This window comes from Globicephala melas, chromosome X, assembly GCF_963455315.2.
Source record: "Globicephala melas chromosome X, mGloMel1.2, whole genome shotgun sequence".
In the NCBI taxonomy this organism is placed as follows: Eukaryota; Metazoa; Chordata; class Mammalia; order Artiodactyla; family Delphinidae; genus Globicephala; species Globicephala melas.
In genome coordinates, this window is record NC_083335.1 from 16,645,858 (window position 1) to 16,661,427 (window position 15,570).

At 40.3% G+C, this 15,570-nt stretch overlaps 1 protein-coding gene and 1 non-coding gene across 2 annotated transcripts; both read right to left on the minus strand.

The window, feature by feature from the left end:
* Nucleotides 1-9,983: 9,983 nt before the first annotated feature.
* RBMX (RNA binding motif protein X-linked) lies at nt 9,984-15,080 on the minus strand. The gene is made up of 9 exons (XM_060292218.2): nt 14,922-15,080; nt 13,560-13,688; nt 13,254-13,360; nt 12,612-12,783; nt 11,842-11,994; nt 11,469-11,583; nt 11,242-11,367; nt 11,054-11,136; nt 9,984-10,427 (listed from the first exon to the last, which is right to left on the minus strand). Exons 2-9 carry the CDS (start codon nt 13,666-13,668, stop codon nt 10,117-10,119), a joined length of 1,176 nt encoding a protein of 391 aa, XP_060148201.1. The 5' UTR covers nt 13,669-13,688; nt 14,922-15,080; the 3' UTR covers nt 9,984-10,116.
* On the minus strand, nt 13,436-13,507 carry LOC115846358 (small nucleolar RNA SNORD61). The gene has a single exon (XR_004036839.1). It is a non-coding gene; the product is annotated as a small nucleolar RNA SNORD61 (small nucleolar RNA).
* Nucleotides 15,081-15,570: the final 490 nt, after the last annotated feature.

The following is a 15,570-nucleotide window of genomic DNA, read 5'->3' on the forward strand; positions in this document are numbered from 1 at the left end:
CAGCTCCAAATTCACTCTTGTTGCTCCTTCTATGAAAATGAATCTGAGCCTTTAGATATTCTTCCTTTGCCAACTGGCATAACATTATGTAAAAGGAAAACTTTCTTCCTCTATACTACTACTCTCAATACCTCTGGCCACCAAATGCGTGGGTATTTTCCCACATTGACCTATTCTCTGACAACAGCTGGGTGGTCTGCAATTCAATTCAATTCTATCTACCTGGAGTTAACGTAAAATTCCATAAGTTAAGACCTCAGTCCCGCAAGACTGTCTCCACTTAAGATGCCAATCACAAGTCTGGGCCTCCTGTACTTCTGACTGATCAGCTGTAAACCAGGGGTTCTCACCACCCCTTCCTCCAGTTCAATAATTTGCTAGAACAGCTCACAGAACTCAGGAAAGTGCTTTACTCACTATTACCCATTTATTATAAAAGGATGTAACTCAGGAACAGCCAGATGGAAGAGATGCATAGGGCAAGGTACAGGGAAGGGGCATGGAGCTTCCATGCCCTGTCGGGGCACACCAGCCTCTCAGCAACTCCACGTGTTCACCAACTGGAAAGCTCTCCCGTTAAGCCTGTGGTTAGGGTTTTTATGAAGGGTTTGTTACCGTAGGCTGATTAAATCATTGGCCACTCCTCTCCCCTCCCTGAGGTGAGGGGGTGGGGCTGAAAGTTCCAGCCCTCTCAACACCCAGTTGGTTCCCTGGCAACCAGCCCCAAACCCTTAGGGACTTTCCAAGTCATTTTATTAACATAAACTTGGGTGTGGTTGAAAGGGGATTGTTATGAATACCAAGAGACAATCTTTTTACTTTTACTACTCTAGAACTATTTTAGGAACTGGGAACAAAACCCAAGGATTACAACAAAAGATGCCCTTTTCACCTTTATCACTCTGGAGCTATTTCAGGAGCTGGGAATGAAGACCCAAATATGTGTTTACCATATCACATCACATTAGGTTTTGTCAGTAAAGGACACTGGAGAGATTGCAAGAGGAAAAAGGGCTTTGCCTCCTGGTTGAGGTAGGCTTGCTTGGCAGGCTCCGGTAGCATGTGCTTCTCCAGCCTGGGCAGCTTCTCCTGGTGGAGGTGGGCATCTCCCGCTTCAGGCCCTTACTGTGCTCACAGCTTCTGCAGTGTGCCATGGGCGGCAGCTTCCCCAGAAACTCCCCTCCCTGGTCAGTTTTATAGCCAGAGTACCACTGGTGAGACACCTCCCTGTTGAAAGCCCTAAGGGATAGACTTCTAGCAAGTTCTGTGGGTGTGCCACCACAGCGACTTCCCTACGATTCAACAAGCCAAAGCTATGCCTCTCCCACAAGGTCTAGATTTCAGCCCCGGGGTGATTATTATGTTATTCTCCTATTGTATCTGGTATTCCTATATTCTGAAGAGTTCTCTTTAAGTAATCCCTCATTATCCTATCCATATTAAATAATTCTTTATATCAAACCTTCCCTGTTCAAAGTACTGTGAAGTTTCCCTCTCCCGATTGGACCGAAATAAATACTGAATTGGCCTAGAGATGGACCCTGCAGAGTGACAACTGCAAACCCACAAAAACAGGATTTGGGGATTGGTTTGTTCATGGCTTTGGGCTTGAGGGCAGTGCTCCTTGCAAATGAGAAAAAAAAAGGATGCTAGTAATCCGTGGCCTGCAGGGACAATCACAGTGAATCAAGTGCCAACTGAAGCAGTGCTTTGGAAGCTCAGGTAGCTGCTGCACCCAGCCGGTACACCAGTAATGATGACCATCAGACTCTGGTGCTGGGTGGATTTTTCTGAGTTCATCTGAGTGCTGGTCCTGCAGTATCTGTAGAAGTAAGTCTCTCCCTGCTTAAAAATCCTGTGATAACTTCACCTGCGGCAGATTCCTTGAAAGGGAATGGTATTCTCCTTAAGATCCACCACAACCACTTCCAACTGCCATTAAACCCATAACTAGGGTCAAACCTCAGGATGCTCCAGGCGGCCAGATACACACTACAACCCAGGAAGAATAGCTTACACACCAAACTGGGAGAGTGGATAGGCAAAACTGGGGATGCACACCTTCAAATGCTATACTAGTTAGAAGCAATGGACTAGATATGTATTTGCAACATCTTCAAATCTTCAAAACATGGTGATGAGAAGTTGTAAGAATCAGTTAGATATACAATACCATACAATTTAATTTTAAATATATGCATATAAAACATTGATATACATTCAATAAGAACACATACAAACAAAAAGGATATACATTAAATGCATTATAATGGTTGCCACTGGTGGGCAGGGAGTGGGAATAAAAAAGTGAAAATAAAATGAGAAGGGTCTTGTGTGGACTAATCACAATTAACAAAAATTGAGATGATTCAGGAGAGAAAGAAGGAACATTGGCTTGTAGTAGAGACTTTCAGTCCTTGACAAGATGTTGATCTAACATAAGGTGCTGGCTCCCTCCAATTCCAGCCCTGAAGATGACACACATATGGAAAACTGACAGATAATGATGAAATCTCCTACTTACGCAGCATTTACCATGTACCAGGCACTCATTTAATCTCCCCAGCCAATACTATATTATTAACCCTATTTTACAGATAAGAAAACAAGTACAAAGAGATTAAGTAACTTGCCTAAGGTCACACAGCTGGTGATGCTGGAGTTGGAATTCTAACACAGATAGTCCAGATAAAACTGAGGAATACCCAGACACTGGAGAGAGCAAGTCTGGGATGGTGCTGGAGATCAGGGGCTAGTGGCCTAAAATGAAAGAGGGGCAAGCACCACGGACAAGAGAGGCCAGAGGGGACTTCCCTGGTGGCGCAGTGGTTAAGAATACGCCTGCCAGCGCAGGGGACACAGGTTTGAGCCCTGGTCCAGGAAGATCCCACATGCCACGGATCAACTAAACCCGTGTGCCACAACTCCTGAGCCTGCACTCTAGAGCCTGAGAGCCGCAAGTACTGAGCCCGTATGCTGCAACTCCTGAAGCCTGCGTGCGTACAGCCCATGCTCCACAACAAGAGAAGCCACCGCAGTGAGAAGCCTGCGCACTGCAATGAAGAGTAGCCCCTGCTCACCGCAACTAGAGAAAGCCCGTGCGCAGCAAGGAAGATCCAACGCAGCCAAAAATAAATAAATAAACAAATTTATATAAAAAAAGATACACATTAATTTTAAGTACAGTAATGGACCTAGGTATATATGGTTCCTACAGAGATACTGAGGTAATTCAATGCAAGAGTAGTCTTAGCAACAAAAGACGCTAGAATAAATTTAAGTCCATATATTAAGAAGTAAACTTAAACCCCTACCTCACCATAAAAAAAAATCAATTCAAAATGAATCATAGACCTAACAATTTAAAACTACCAGACTTTGTAGAAAAAAGGAAAAAATCTTCATGACCTCGAATTCAACTGACCTATCACAGGAAGCAATAACCATGTTTGATCAGATTTAATTTGCTCATCAAGAAAAATAAGAAAAAAAAGGCAAGACAGACTAGGAGAAAATATTCATAACTCATGACAAAGACCTTGCATCCAGAATATACCGAGAATTTTATATTTAAAAGAACTGTTGAAATGGACAAAAGACTTGTACAGTTTTTCAAAGAACATATAAAATTGGCTATAAGAACATGAGAAACTACCAAATATGAAATAGAATGTGAGATATTAGATTAGATCCTGGAACAGAAAGAAGACACTAGAAGATTTGTGAAACTTCAATAAGGTCTAGTTTAGTTCATTGGTACCAATGCTAATCTTAGTTTTGACAAATACACCATGCTTATGTAAGATAATAAAGTTAGGGCAAACTGGGTGAAGGATATACACGAACTCTGTTATCTATGCAACTTTTCTGTAAATGTAAAAATCATCCCAAAATAAAGTTTTTTAAAAAGTGCTCAGCATCATTAGTCATCAGGAAAACGCAAATGAAAATCACGTGATACCACCCCACCCATCCACTAAAATGGCTGAAATGGACCAGATCAACAGCAGCAAATGTTGGAAAGCAACCAGGACTTTCATAAATTGCTATGAGAGCATAAGATGGCAGTCACTTTGAGTAAAATATCTGGCAGTTTCTTAAAATTAAGCATATATCACCTACCCTATTACCCCATCAATTCCACTGCAAGGCATTTCTCCAGGAGAAATGAAAATATGTCTAAGACCTACATAAGAATATTCAGAGCAACATTATTCCTCATAGCCCAAAACTGCAAACAGCTCAGATGTCCATCAATAAAATGGATAAACTACACTGGAATTCTACCCTGCAACAAAAAGGAACAAACTACCAGTACAACTATATGGATAAGTCTCAAACATGCTGAAAGCTAAACACAGAAGATACATTGCTGTAGGATTTAACTTATACAAAGTATTAAAATATGCAAAAATATCCTACACCAATAGAAACCAGGTCAATGTTGTTTCTCTAGGGGGTGGGAACTTCCTGGAGGGCAATGTTCTGTCCTGATGTGCAGGTTACCGTATAAAACTAAGTATTTTTCAAGACTAATCAAACTGAACATTTGACATCTATGCATTTCACTGTAAATATTTCAATTCAAAAAATTTAAGTGCTACTCATTATTCATTGGATATACAAATTTAAACCACAATGATACAATGTACCCAGTAGAATGGCTAAATTTTAAAACACCAGACATCGGTGGGGTCGAGTAACCAGAACTCACATTGTTAGTGCTAATAGAACTTTGGGAAAATCGTCTGGCAATTTCTTATAAAACTTTCTATCTTACAATCCAGCAATTTCATACCTGTTTTCATCTCTAATCATGTACAGACTTGCATGAGAACATTCATTCACAGGGACTTTATTTGTAATAGCCAAGAGCTGAAAAACCCCAGGTTTCCAGCAATAGGTAAACCGTACTTTGCTCATACTCATATGCGTACACAACATGGCTGAATCTCAAAAGCACTTTGCTTAATGAAAGCCTTATAGGACCCATATTTTTATTGCATTTATATTCAAGAACAGGCAGTTCGTCTTTAGGGGACAGAGGCCAAGAGTCGTCGAGGAAGGGCCACAAGGTAACTTGCTGGGGTGACAGCAACATTCTCCACTTTGATAGTATGTGAGCTTTTGCCAAATCTCATGGTTCGCTTCTGGTTGAAATTTCAGAATTTATGAACATTGAGCTTGTTATTGTTGTGAATGCCTGTTTTCAGGTTATTGACATGTGCAACTGAACAAAAATTGATGTGATGTGATGGATTTTAAGTTTTTCTGGAACTGGTATAGAGCTGAGGTTATTTACAGAATGACAGTACTGAAGCTTTTTCTGCAACCCTAATGCTCAGCTAACACTGCTTTTCCATGTGATGAGTTCCTTCAACTGGCTATATAGCCCAACCACAATATCCTGTTTTACATTATAAAAGTTAATACATATATCAGGACCCACAAAATGAAGGCTGCCAGCAGTGGTCTGGCCCACCTCACAAAGGTAAACCTAAGTCAGCACACATTAACAGGAAAACACCCCATCAAGGTGACCTTTAACATACACCCATCACAATCCTCCAACTTTAGCTAGCTCACCTTCCCGTAGAAAACAGGACCCCACAGCCAATGATGCCTACTCTGTAAAAGTCTTGCCCCAAATGCCCTGGGAACAGTGCTTTGCTGCTTGTGAGCCACTGCACTCCCGACCCATCGACTGTTCTCCCTTAAATAAAGGACAATTGTCACTAAATTAGTTTTATCAAGTGCAAATGAACATGAGTCAGATGTACATAGAACAGTAAAGAAACTTACCAATAAAGAAGTACACTAATCATGTGCTGGTTTAATGGCATCCCCATTAAAGAATTGGTCTGAGGTGGGACTCTGCCAAATCAAATTAACCAACCTGCCTCCTTCCCAGGAGCCAGCAGGAAATATCAAAAGCACTACAGTACATCTTCTGTACTTTAGCTTCTAGTTCTTTGGTGTTATTGCTCCAATTTCAGGGTAAGGATTAAATGAAATCATCCAAATTACTGTGATACCTACCTGAAACTCCCTCTCCTAATGAAGGAAGGCTAGCCACAGGATACCCTCAGTGACTATGTTCCCTGGCATCTAACTGCAAGGGCTAACAGTGCCTGAGAACTAGGGTTTGGGGGAGGGGAACATGTGGAGATCATTCTATAAAAGCCAAATGAATCCCTTATTATAAAAAAGAACCCAGGGCCACAAGAAAAATGCATGTTAAGTTTTATTAAGGTTCAAATACAAAACATTCCAAAAAGAGAAAAACCATTATACCTAAGTTCTATATTCAACTACCAGTTAAACAAGAAAAACATGTTATTCTGTTTCTTTTACAACCAGTATAAAGCCAGAAGAATCAAGACAGATTCTTTTTCCAACAGGAGCAGAATTAAATCTGCCGGGTCAACAAACTATTTGCCAAACAGCTGTCTGGTCATTAGGCGTTCTTCAATTTAGTATTCATGTTTACTATGATTAATCTCTATGTTCTACACTTATCTTCAAGATAACCTAAATAAAATCTCAAGAGCCAAAAGGTCCACGGAAGCATAAACCCAAGTATTTAGATTACAGAATGACTGAGGAAGACAGCTATGTAAGTGCAGTGGTTTTTTAAATTTGATCAATACCCTGATGGTCTGTGATTAGAAGAGCCCATCAAAATGAGGGTTAAATTTCTTGATTATTTTCCATGATTGCAAATGTTAAACATGATAGTACTGATATTTACTAGGCAAAAATTCAGAAGGTGAGTTGGTTTCTCCTAATCCAACAACTCAAATCTGTTTCCTTTGAGAACATTAGCTTTTACACTATTGGCTCTAGTCTCCAATGCAATAAATGACAAAGCTGTACTGTATCTTGATTTGTTTCTAAGATATGAAGTGGGGTGAGGGGTAAAGTAGGCTTACAAAATAACTTAAAAAAAATAGCAAAAGCCAAATGGCCCAATTTTGTTTCCAGTTTTTAAGAAGTGTGCTTTTGAGCATTTTATGTTTCCAGTTACTTTAGTTTCCAGATATTAGTCTTCCCTTTAGTTTTAAGACTAAATCTCACTCCTGGATAAACTAACACCAAGAAATATTTTACCTGCTGAAAATCAGACACTTTACTGGATAAAGTCACCTCTTATGCCTTTCATTTTTCTAATCCGACTTTCTGACAATCAGTGGTAATTAGGAAGTTCTAAATTGCAGTTGTCCCTATGACTTTGGCTAAAGGAAATGAAAGTCAAAGCTGTAAGATCTACATAAAGAACCATGAAAACTTCCTGACTACCTCCACTTACCAATTTCTTTAATTGCTCCCCTTTCTCCATCTGGTCAATTACTTATTTTAAGTAACTGCCACTCCCTAGTTACAAGTGCTAACCAACGTTGATGCCTTCCTTAGATCCACAGGAACCCTGGAAGGCAAAAATCTTGTCTGCACCAAACCAATTCTGATGAGTACTGCTTATGCAACTGTTGTGCCTTAAGGACAATCAGCATTCTTCTGCTTCAACAACTCTGTAAAATGAAAAGCATGTTATCACATCACAAAGTATTTACTGTTTTATACTGGAAATTACTGGCCCCCCTCACCTATTCTTTAAATACATTACTTTGTTGCTTTAACTGCCAACATGTATAACATTTGCTTTAAATTACAAGCTCAAAAAAGCAACCATAAAAACCTATAATTCCTGTAAGCATCACTGGTAATGAAGACAATAACTATGTCATCATTTTACTAATAAAATCGTTACTCAAACTAGGGACTCGGTGGCAGCTGCATCTGTTCACCCTTCAGCCAGTCTGTACTGTGGCCAATCAAACAATCAGGAACTGATGAAAAGGGTGTCATTTAAAAAACGCACAGGATAAAATTTGAACCTCATACAAGTTAAGTCTGCTTACACGACAAAACACTAACTGTAAAGCTCCAGCCAACAACTGCTTCTGAAAACAGTATTAGCAAAATGTATGCATTCAATAGAGCTACTAAAAGCATTGCATGACTGAGCCACTCATGGAAATATGCCTGTTTAAGATAACGTCACCCCACATTTGAACGAATAATGTGCCAGGTGTTACACATTAGAGCACTTTTTATCCTTGTAATCCAAGCATTAGATTATCCCATTACAAGTAACTTGCCAATATTAACATATGCAACACAGCAAAGCTGTAGTATTTAAACCTACAAAGGTCACTGCTTTCAGAACTTACCTTAGCATTGCATTTCTCTTGCTGCCAGCTTTATCTATTGTGAATCAATCAGCACTCCATGACCATCATGACCATGACCAAAATTCTCAACCTGTAAAAATTAAATAGGTAACTAGTTATCCCTCTTAAGGAAATTCTTCAAAACTTGCCTATAACTGCCCCCTTTTCCAGAAAGAAAAGGCAAGTTCAGACTTGCAGCTTAACGTATTTCATGTTCTACTATTTCTCTTAAGTGGTGGAAGCTTCACTGGCTTGGGATGGACTGGAATGGCTTAAATGGTTAAGTTGCATGGCTTATGGATCCCCATTCTGTTCCAATGGTGCACTGCCATGTTAAATCCATAAGTTGAACGGACAAAACTTATTTGAAGGAATAAGTGCAGTGTAAGGATTTTTAGTTGGAGGTCTTCAAGTTTACTATATTCAAGAGCATCTTTTTCAACTTCATGGCTGGACCTGGGTCATGCTGCCTCAGGTTTTGCTTTTTAAAGACCACTTGCAATAGATTTTCTCCATACAGTGTAGTTTCACAGAACTAAAAACAAGTCAGGCATCCAACTAAATGTCAGGTTTGCAATGGCTTACAGGGGTAAAGAGAGGGGGACCCCAAACTTAAGCCATTTCCTACATTGACTAAAAGAATAATTTGAAAAATGTTAAAACATGAAGCATGTTTAAAGGTCTTCATCAAAAACAGATTTAAAAAAATACCCCCTCCCAAGCCCCAGATCGCTATTGGTAAACAACAGCTGTATTAAGGCCTTTAAGTGTCATACATGCTTTTAAAAAAAATCCAAGTGTTGAATTTGGAGGACTTCTAATATGCTATCGAACACTTTGTTTTCCAAAAGTTTTTTTTTTAATCTAGAAAGCATTTCCATTGCCATGAGGTACAGTATGTTTCACTGTACTATGAGGAAGGTAAGTGTTCAATTTCGACTTAGACGGAAAAACTAGTTTGCTTTGCTTACCATCTTTGCTGTTTCACAGGCATTTGATGCTTTAAATCTGATGTGGAATGCTGATAGATTCACTTTTTAGAAGTCATAAGCCTTTGAGAAGTTGGAGATAACTTCATTGCTTATCTATTTTCTCCTTTGCAATCAAGCTGTTCCTTAAAAGTGAGACACTACAGAGTTGCAAAAATTTGAAACAGTAAGAGCAAGCATCGTTTGCAGCTTCATGGTTGGTTTTGGCCAAACTTTTTATTTAGTATTCTGTAGTTGCTTAACACACACTTAAATGGTCTTATTGGGGAGGGGGAAAGGGGAGGTTCTTGTAGATTCCCAAGGAAATGTCAGAAAAGCAAAATATGGCCAGCACTATCCATTTGCTTTTTTGGGTTTACTGGGCGAATAGCATTTTCCTTACAATATAAGCATCTGATCTCAGGTTTTTCATACTGAGAACATTGAGATTTCAGTTTGAAGACACTCTGAAATCCTAAGAGTAGCATACCCCGAACCACCCTCTAATAGCTAGCTTGTTTGTATAGGCAGGAGGAGTCATCTCTCCATTTTAGATGAATAGATATTTTGTGAAAGATCTTAGAATTGCTTGCCTCATCATTTACTGGGGAAAAATTCATAGAAAGTGGCCTTTAGGGACACTTTTACTTGGAAAATTACAATACTAGTACACATGTCAAGTCTTAACACACTTAACATTTGCTCGTTGAAAGCAATTTCATAAAATCAAAGATTAAACATGTTTTACTCTTTTTCCTCACAAGAACATAAAAATTATGGAAGGGGAACTTAACAGGAAATTTAAAAAAGGTAACACAATCTTTCCTTTTAGTAGTCCTTGGGTAGTTATGATAGAATAGGTTCCACTTTTGTTTGTTTCTTTGAACAGGGATTTTGGTCCAAAGTTTTGTTTGTTTTTAATATCTGCTTCTGCCTCCCCCTCTATCAGATCGGCTTCCTCCACGGCCACCACCTCTTGGTGCTCCGCGGCTTGAACTGCTGTAGGAATCTCGTGGAGGAGGGTACCCCCTTTCCATAGAAGGGGGAAGCCCTCTTTCTTGTCTGCCAACCCGATCACGACCACTTGAGTAGAGATCACTTCGGCTGCTTGAGTAACTGTCTCGACTTCCACCATATCCGTCACGTGAGCTGCTGTAATCATCATAGCGACTGCTTCCACCATAAGATGGCGGGGGCCCTCGTGTAGGTGGAGCACTACGTGAGTTACCTGCAGGGTCAATGGTCAGGTAATATGGCAACACTATAAATTGTATATATACAACATTTAAATCTGAATTTACAGAATTCTTGTATTAAACGTTTACTTTCTCAACTGGGAGGTTTTAAACTCTGCCATTGCTGGCCATTAACAGGGATTTGCTCATCTGCTGAGATACGGAAATGGATGGGTTTTAATGTTTGTTTGAAAAGACTGAAGACGGTGTATTTCAAGAGGATATTCCAGACAGCTTGTTATTTTATAGTAGACACTCAGCCACTTTCCAGTGATAAGTTGCAATTTTGAACTGTAGACTTTCCTTCATATTGCAATGGTAAACATTTGATCTTGTTAATAAAATTTTTAATTGTATTTTCACTGTTGGGGGAAAACACATAAGGCTGCCAATTTAAGCAAGCAAAATCCCCTCCAAAGCAAGCCAACAGCCTCAAAAAAAAACTTAGAAAAAACAAAAGCCCCTCACAAGACTAGGAAAAGCCCAGCTGATTAAGTTACCCCCTTAAAAGCAAGCAAACATCCCTTTAAAAGCAAGCACCACAACAGCCTAATAAACTGGCTCATGAACCTAAAAACTCAGGCTGGTGATATTCAAAGACCCTCAACCAAAATCTTACCATAACTCTCATATGAATCTCTGTAGGAACCTCCACTTGGATGATCTGAATAGTCACGATCACGACCATAGCCATCTCTATCACTAAATTAAAGAAAAAAAACGTATTACAAGCCCCAGAACATCAATTTTTACAGCAAAAAAATTTCTTTTACATCAAGCCATGACAGCAACAGCAAAGTCACTTACCTATAGCCTCTGGATGGATAGTCATCACGTGAACTGGAATGACCATAATCACGGTAAGTATAATCTCTTGGTGGTGGTGCATAATCTCTTGTATCACGAGAACTTGGGTAATCTCTGCTTGAATAGCTAAAGAAACAAAAGTAACTTGGTTCATATTTTTGATGAGCTCTCCCCTTCAACCTTAAGTATTAATATTAGAGACAAAAACTACTATGCTTTTCTGTTACCTGTCTTTAGTAGAATATCCATCATCTCTTGGGGACAAATAAACATCTCTACGAGAGGGCAGGGGTTCCCTTCGAGGTGGACCTCCATAACTATCTCTTCCACGTGATACAGGAGCTTAAGGAAAAATGTCCATTTTAAAAACATACCCAGTGAAAAGTCAAAACGTGAATTTATATTCAGGCAATGAAAAGTAGTGATTCAACCAAATATGACAATATGGATGCAAATGAGGAAATCCTCTTTAAAATTTCGTATGTACACCAATCTTTTCAATGATCTAGGTACAGTTTTAAGCATCATTTTTAGGATTCGCCTCTCAATCCTTCCTTGTGTTATGGTGGTAGGACAGACTGTCATAAATGGACCATTTACCTCTTCCTCCCATTCCACTGCTGCTGCGAACTGGTCCTGAAGGGGCAGATCTTTTAGGAGGAGGACCCCCACTTCGTGGCGGTGGTCCTCTTTTTACTGGAAGTGGTCCCCTGGAAGAACTCATGTTAAAATTCATGGAATAACCACCGTCGTCTACATTAGAACAACAACAAAAAAAAGAAAATCATGTTAATATAAGTACTAAGAAAAATCTAGTTTTCTTTGCTTAATCAAGAGTATGACCATTTCTGTTTAGTCGGGGAATCTTGAGTTCTCACTCATATGTGACTGAGCATGAGAACTGTACAGTGTATATAGAGTATACACAGAAAACTACATACAAGGAACTATACAAAGCGTATATAGTTCCCTATGCGGTAGTCATCTATTTAAGTCTGCGTAGATTAGCAAAGTAGACACGAAGGGTTCTCCTGAGGGTTCTTTTCAAGTTACTTCAAAAAAAATATATACATTGTTTCATTTTCATATGACCAACACCTAATACCTATCAAAATTTTTCTGCAAGTGTTTTTTCCTACAGAATGAATTCACCTGGATAAGGAATAGCTAATTGTTAATTATTTCAAGACACTGTAATTTAACTTAGGATAGCTTCTATGTTTTCCTTAAGTCAAGCACTTTGGTAGATGAACAAGTGTTCTCAATTTCAAAAGCTAGGGCCTTTAAAATACTTATTAACCAAAGCACACACTGGTGTGTTTACAGTTCCTAACTTATACACCAAGCCTAAAGTAAACCTAAGTCATTACCCATGTGCCCTCCACGTGAGGGAGGTCCCCTGGTTCCTCCACTTCCTCCTCTTCCGCCTCTAAGGCCTCTTGGAGGGCCTCTGCTTCTTGGAGGTGGAGGTGGTCCACGTCTACCACTTTCAAATGATGGTTTAGTGGCTTGTTCTACCTTGATGGCTTTTCCATCTAAGGACTAAATAATATCAGTGGTTAATTATGGAAATTTAAAAAAAGAACTTGCAGATCCACTATGCACTGCGACACTAGTATGTCCTTCAAAATGCTGTACCTTTCTGTTTAGCACTTAAATACCTAGTCTTTTAAGATAACTGCTTATTTGAACTAAAACCTAAGGTGGATCCACTGTACTGCTAGGTCGGTAAAGTTTAAAAACAATGCCAGACAATGACCAACTTATTAAGGCAAATAACCAAAAACAAAAGCCAAGGATCCCAGACGAAGTATAATACCGAATATTCTAAAACTGAAAGATTCTTGTCAAGAATACACTTTACAAAATTTCGTTCTAAAATTACAAAGGGCTAGGATAAGAGGGTCCTGGAAAAGTATACACTCAGTAAAATTCAAGAGCTGCCCTAGACCAGACTTGAGTAACATTGTGCTATTTTACGTACTAGGAAACATGGTATTGTGCAGTCTCACCTTTCCATTCATGTCTCTCGCTGCATCCTTAGCATCTGCTGGGCTTTCGAAGGTGACAAAAGCAAATCCTCTAGATTTGTTGGTTTCACGATCTTTCATCAAGAGAACTAAAGTAGTTTTCAGGGGGAAAAGGAGTGTTACTCTATTTCAAACGGAAAAACAAAAGTAAATCTGTAAAAAGAAAGCTCAGAACTTCTTAGAGGACAAAGCACATTATCATTTCATATGATCAATGTAATCAAATTCATCACAGCTTACCTCTTTTTACAATTACAATAACCCTGCATATACTTTCAGATAACTCACCTTCCACTATTCGTCCATATTTGCCAAATACTGCTTCAAGAGCTTTCTCATTTGTTTCTGTATTGAGGCCACCGATGAAGAGCTTTCCTGGGCGATCTGCTTCAACCATTTTTTCCCTCTGGTGAAAGTCTGTTGGAAAAAAAGTGTTAACCCTCCCTGGAAAAGTTTACCCAACATGTGTACCGGGGCTCATTTTTCTTGTTTACTAAAATCATTCCTTAATAGCATAATACACAGAAAACAATTTTTTCTAAGCCTTACCAGGAAACCAATTTAACTAATTCAGTGATAACTGTTTACATTAAAATGGTTAAAAAAGCCAACTTAAGGGAATTTCCTGACGTCCAGTGGTTAGGACTCTACGCTCTCACTGCCGAGGGCCCAGGTTCGATCCCTCGTCAGGGAACTAAAATCCCACAAGTTGCGCGGCACGGCCAAAAAACAAAAGCCTACTTAACTAATGCCTTTATCCTTAATCCACTTTGGCAGTCTTAACCAAGTAACTACAACATTTCAAGAAGTGAATTTTAGCTTTAACACTAGATTTGTTGCCTTTTAAAAATTCAATGATCACATCCCAATTACCCTAATGATTTTTTTAAACTGACTCAGTCAAGGTCACAGGCCAAACGTAGGTCCGTAAGACCAAGCCCTCTCCCGAGAACTTTGCCTTTCATTGGGATTCCCTAGTAAATCTAAGGACTAATTTAAAGTTTTAATCAAGTTATGACCCCTTCTTCACCAGCCCCTGCCCTGCTCGCTACGTTGTTTACTTTTTTAAAAAGTGTCAATATCATCGGATACAAAGTAACGGAACGTGGAAGCGCGCACTGTAACGCTAAGCACTCCATGACTGCAGCGGAACCCAATTAAAACCCGTCATTAAAAACCGCGTGGAAAACACAAAATGGCGACACTTGGATTCAGCCCAGAACAACCGCCGCCGGTCAGGGGAGTAACTTTTCCCACCAGCGGAGGCTGAGAAAACTCAAATGGCTTCCGCTCCAAGGCTGCCAATGAACAAGGACCCCGCGCAAAAGTGCAAGTGCCCGCCCGGAGCGCCACCGCCATCCCAATGCAGGTAGCGACCACGGAGGCGCGGTCCCTCCTCGTCCCGCTCAGGCCCCGACCTCCGCCACCTCCCGCCCCCAGAGGCGACAGCCAAACTTTCTGCAGAGGTACACTACGAAGTGGCACCCCAGCGTCTGCTCTCCTTCGACACTCCCAGGTTTCCCTAAATAGGTCGGCACCTCTGGGTTCTTAAAATGGCGCCCGCCACCCCCATCTCCAAGGAGGTAATCCCAAGTTCTAACGTGGCAAGAGTGAACGAAAAACAGACTGTAAAGGACAGGACTCACGTACCGGAGGGGTGGCAACTGTTTCAAGCTCCTACGAGCTCGCCGATCGCGGCTTCCTAGCAGCTCAGCACGCGGGAAGGTGGTCGATCCCGAGAAAGGAAGCGAGAAGCCACTCGCACTACTGCGCAACGAGGGCGAACAAAGGAGACAGCAAACTTTATACTGCCCGGGAACGAGGCTCAAGGACCCGGATGCAGGCGGAGCTTAGAATTTAAAATGCGAACGGGTGGGGAGCGGTTCCCAGCTTCCCCATTAGCTGCCTCCGCTGTTATTCACTCTTCGCTCCTCCCCTTTTCCTGGGCCCTCAGCTCTCCAGCTGGCCCCGATTTCTAACCGTTTTCCCAACCCCCACCGGTGCTCCCCAAACCCGCGTTTTTGCTTTCCGCTAAAATGGTTCAACGGGCTTCATGTAAAAAAGAAGTGAAATTTTTTGTGTGTTCTGGTGGGCCAGGCATGGTGCTAAACTTTACACCCATTAACTCTAATTCTCAAAACAACGTTGATGAGGATAGAATTATGCCAGTTTTGCAGAAATGAAAAACAAAGAAGCTTAGAATTATTGTATTAAAAATACATTTTCCCCAAATATCTTTAACAAGAATTTTTAGTGAATGGGGAAAATTCTGATAAATAAGTGTGAGGTGGGGGAAAAG